We start from the raw sequence: 3,368 nt of genomic DNA, 5'->3' as shown, positions 1-3,368 counted from the left end.
AAATGAGCCAAAACCCCATCATTCATGCATTGGTACTCACAATTGACCACTTCAAAGAACATGCAATTATGTATGTCATTAACAATTACAAACATAAGTTTCTTTTTACTACAGTTGTTGTATCTACTATCACACAGTTCCCCATTCTACCTGTTCTCACTCCAATAATAAGAAAAATGAAAAGGAAAAATAGAGACAATCTGCCGCAATTGCACTTCGGTGTCATGGATTCCGTCTGCCGCTTCAACATCTCATTATCCTGCAGCAATGGAAATTTGCCCCAAAATTACCTTTTGCAACAACATAAGATTGTATTGAGATTTCAGAATTAAACATAGGCATATCTCATAGTTTAAAACAAAGGCACTCAACAGAAAAGTGCATAAATTGAGAGAAAACCTTTGGCCAGCAACACAGCACAGGAGCTACATTCGGTGGAGGAGCTCACTAATCGGTGGAGAAGGTCGAAGTACCAAGTACGTAGCAGCACGATAGAGGAGCACCTATGTTAATGTTTCCCACACAGTTGATTTAACTCTTACTAGTTCTTACAAAATTTACCAAGTAATAACTATAATAATAAACGTGTCCAGGCATCTTTTTTGGACTTAGGACTCCACATACTGCAGCCTATATGCTATAAGCAGTTAGCATCACTACTAAAACAGAACTGAGGTAGAGAGTTTGGTGATGATCAGATTAAGTTTAACCAACATTTCACAATTCACATATCATTCCTGCTTAACACTTGGAACAAAAAGCATCAAGATAGAACTCAGGAATCAGTAAGTCAGTAAGTTTACCATCGATCATATTCGAAACATAGCATACGCATCTTACATATTACAATGAAAGTGTGCATTATGCAGATCAATGGCCTAAGTGGTATAATGATCTAGGACAGAATATGATTGAGCACTAGGATCAAACATGCTGTAATTTTGAAGAACATGGCAGTGTTCAAGTCCTCAACAGACCAAAATCCCAGACAGGAATAGCGTTGTTCTTTCTTCAAATTACCATACACGGGGAAACAATGACAAGACTGGATTGTTTTAAAAAAGGAAGAGGATGATTAAGTGGTTTTAATTCAGACCAACAACATGTCAAACAAATCACTCTACCAAGGGTACAGCTATGAGGTAGGTTTCACCAAACTCTCATCGGAGAGAGGAATAAAAAATGAGAGACAGAGAGAGGACCTTCTATCATGTGGGCAGTAGCAGGGTTGGAGCAGCCACTCGCCTCGTCGTCCTCCTCTCACAGCAGCAGATTTTTGCTTGACAAGCAGATACGAGCACAAAACGCACACATCAGGTGGCGTCAAGCACATGGCTACATGTATAACAAAAGGAAAGGCAACTCTCTTCATTTTTCAGTTTCTAAACTAAATACAAAATGATTGTGAAATCTTAGGCATAACCAAAGGAAAGCAGATTCGCAAAATCACTTGAACTTGCTTATACTACACATACAGAGTCCATTTTTTTACTATTAATATTGATGTTATAAGATGTTCAGTTACAAACATGCAAACTGCACTAGTGCTTTCAAAATTTGCCACTAGTGTGAGTTGAGTTGAGTTGCTAATTAACAAGTGACAAGCACAATGCATATATAGGGTAAATTTTGCAAATACATGTGGCCGACGTAATTTATTCAGTCTGAAACTTGAGGTGCTGCAAAGTATTGTGCTTCATTTGTTCAAGAATACATGTAAGTTGGATTGCAAGACCTCTCCTCTTCTCCTCTCTGAAAAAATAATTACTTGATGTGGTTCAGCAAGCAGCCGGAGGAAAGAGATGAACAGAGGGTAAGGGGGAGAAGAGAAATGCTTACCTTTCCCCACTTTGGAGGAGAACCATTCAATATGTATGAGCATTCAGGGGCCATCCACTTTGGAGGAGAACCATTGAATATGTATGAGCATTCAGTCAATGCGTCCCCTATCCCCACACCAGCTCCAAGTGCAACTGATGCCCAGCGTGTTGTTGGGCTACCTGTATAAAATAACACAAGTCACAAACATGCATTAGACCATAGATTTAGTGACAGTTACTTCACAAAGTATAAATTTGAGTTCTTCTCAAAGTGTTTCTTTCGGCATATGCCAACTCTGAATAATTAACAAGTAAATAAGCATTGGGATGAACAACATCAAGACGAAACACGGGAATCACTAGGTCCACCAGCTCACCATCGATCATATAAAAAACATCTTACATGTTACATGTAACTCTAAAAATGAGCATTGCGCAGATCTATGGCCTATGTGGTATAACTATCTAGGATAGAATATGATTGGGCACTAACAAGAAACGCGCTATAACTTTGAAGGACCATTCAGTATTCAAGTCCTCCACAGACCACAATCCCAGTTAGACCATTCTTTCTCTAACTTACCAGCCACAGGGAAATGATGATAGCTCCACAAGGAAAATCATCGCTCACACCAACTAAAATCGCACACAAAATTTTCCCTGCCCACCCCAATCAAAGCCATCAAATAGCCTAGCCAGCAATTAAAGCACGTCTTGCTCTTCCTACACTGATTGACGAATGAATTGAAATGGGGCTCTGGCCCCTATAGAATACAAACATAGAGCAAATGAAACATCATTGGAATCTCACAGCCGTTGACGCAAATAGACTAGAGAAACTCAATCCTATCAAATTTAGCGTTCCAATCACATAGAAAAGAATCAATCTACACCGTCCTGAAGCAGAGGGCGTGCATTAGTGCCTTCCACGAGAGCGTCGCCCGGAGGAGCGTGCCCTACGTACGCAGTTGGGGAATCCCGCATCAGATTGTATGGAGCACGGGCATCATTTTCGCCCAACCCTAGATCAAGAGATACACACGGAGGCGCGGTGAATAGATCTCATGGTAGAGCAAGGGGGTGAGTGATTGGGGAGCTTACGGAAGGGGATGAGGCCCCCGAAGGCATCAGTGAGGAAGGAGTAGGTGACATGCGTCCCGCGGCGGATGGCAAGGTCGAGGCAGGCGTCCCACTTGGCGTCGAGGTTGTACAGCGGCGGTATCCCGAACCTAGTGGGCAGGGACGGCTTCGGTGCCGGGGTCGGGGCGGCGGGTGGCGCGGGCGCTGCGGCGGCGTTCTCGGGCGACTCTTCCATGGGAGAGAGGGAGGGAGGAGAGGAAGGGATGATGGTTGCAACACGGGGAGGAAGAGAAGGTAGGGTGGGGTGGAGAGGCGATGTGAATGGGGGAGAGAAAGGCGGAGGTGGCGGCGGCAAGGAGATCACTTAGTAGTTGCGTTGGGTTTATATCCTAGGCTAACCCAACACTACTACTATGGCATGTCACGGGTTCACGATGCAGACCACTTAGTAGTAGCATGTGGTTTACA

General features: G+C 43.3%; 1 protein-coding gene across 1 annotated transcript; it reads right to left on the bottom strand.

Moving 5' to 3' along the window:
- Nucleotides 1-1,655: 1,655 nt before the first annotated feature.
- On the bottom strand, nt 1,656-3,156 carry LOC123083830 (uncharacterized). The gene is made up of 3 exons (XM_044505731.1): nt 2,922-3,156; nt 1,840-2,000; nt 1,656-1,679 (listed from the first exon to the last, which is right to left on the bottom strand). Exons 1-3 carry the CDS (start codon nt 3,133-3,135, stop codon nt 1,656-1,658), a joined length of 399 nt encoding a protein of 132 aa, XP_044361666.1. The 5' UTR covers nt 3,136-3,156.
- Between the last annotated feature and the right edge of the window lie 212 nt (nt 3,157-3,368).

The sequence above is a fragment of the Triticum aestivum genome, chromosome 4A, assembly GCF_018294505.1.
Source record: "Triticum aestivum cultivar Chinese Spring chromosome 4A, IWGSC CS RefSeq v2.1, whole genome shotgun sequence".
Taxonomy (NCBI): Eukaryota; Viridiplantae; Streptophyta; class Magnoliopsida; order Poales; family Poaceae; genus Triticum; species Triticum aestivum.
This window is presented reverse-complemented; position numbering and strand designations above follow the sequence as displayed.

Excerpts from the sequence above, each read along its gene's own strand:
- LOC123083830 (XM_044505731.1), bottom strand. The coding sequence starts at position 3,135 with ATGGAAGAGTCGCCCGAGAACGCCGCCGCAGCGCCCGCGCCACCCGCC. Across the intron at positions 2,001-2,921 it reads CGGGGGCCTCATCCCCTTCC|GTAGCCCAACAACACGCTGG; the intron begins GTAAGCTCCCCA and ends TATTTTATACAG. Across the intron at positions 1,680-1,839 it reads CTCCTCCAAAGTGGGGAAAG|CACCTCAAGTTTCAGACTGA; the intron begins GTAAGCATTTCT and ends AATACTTTGCAG.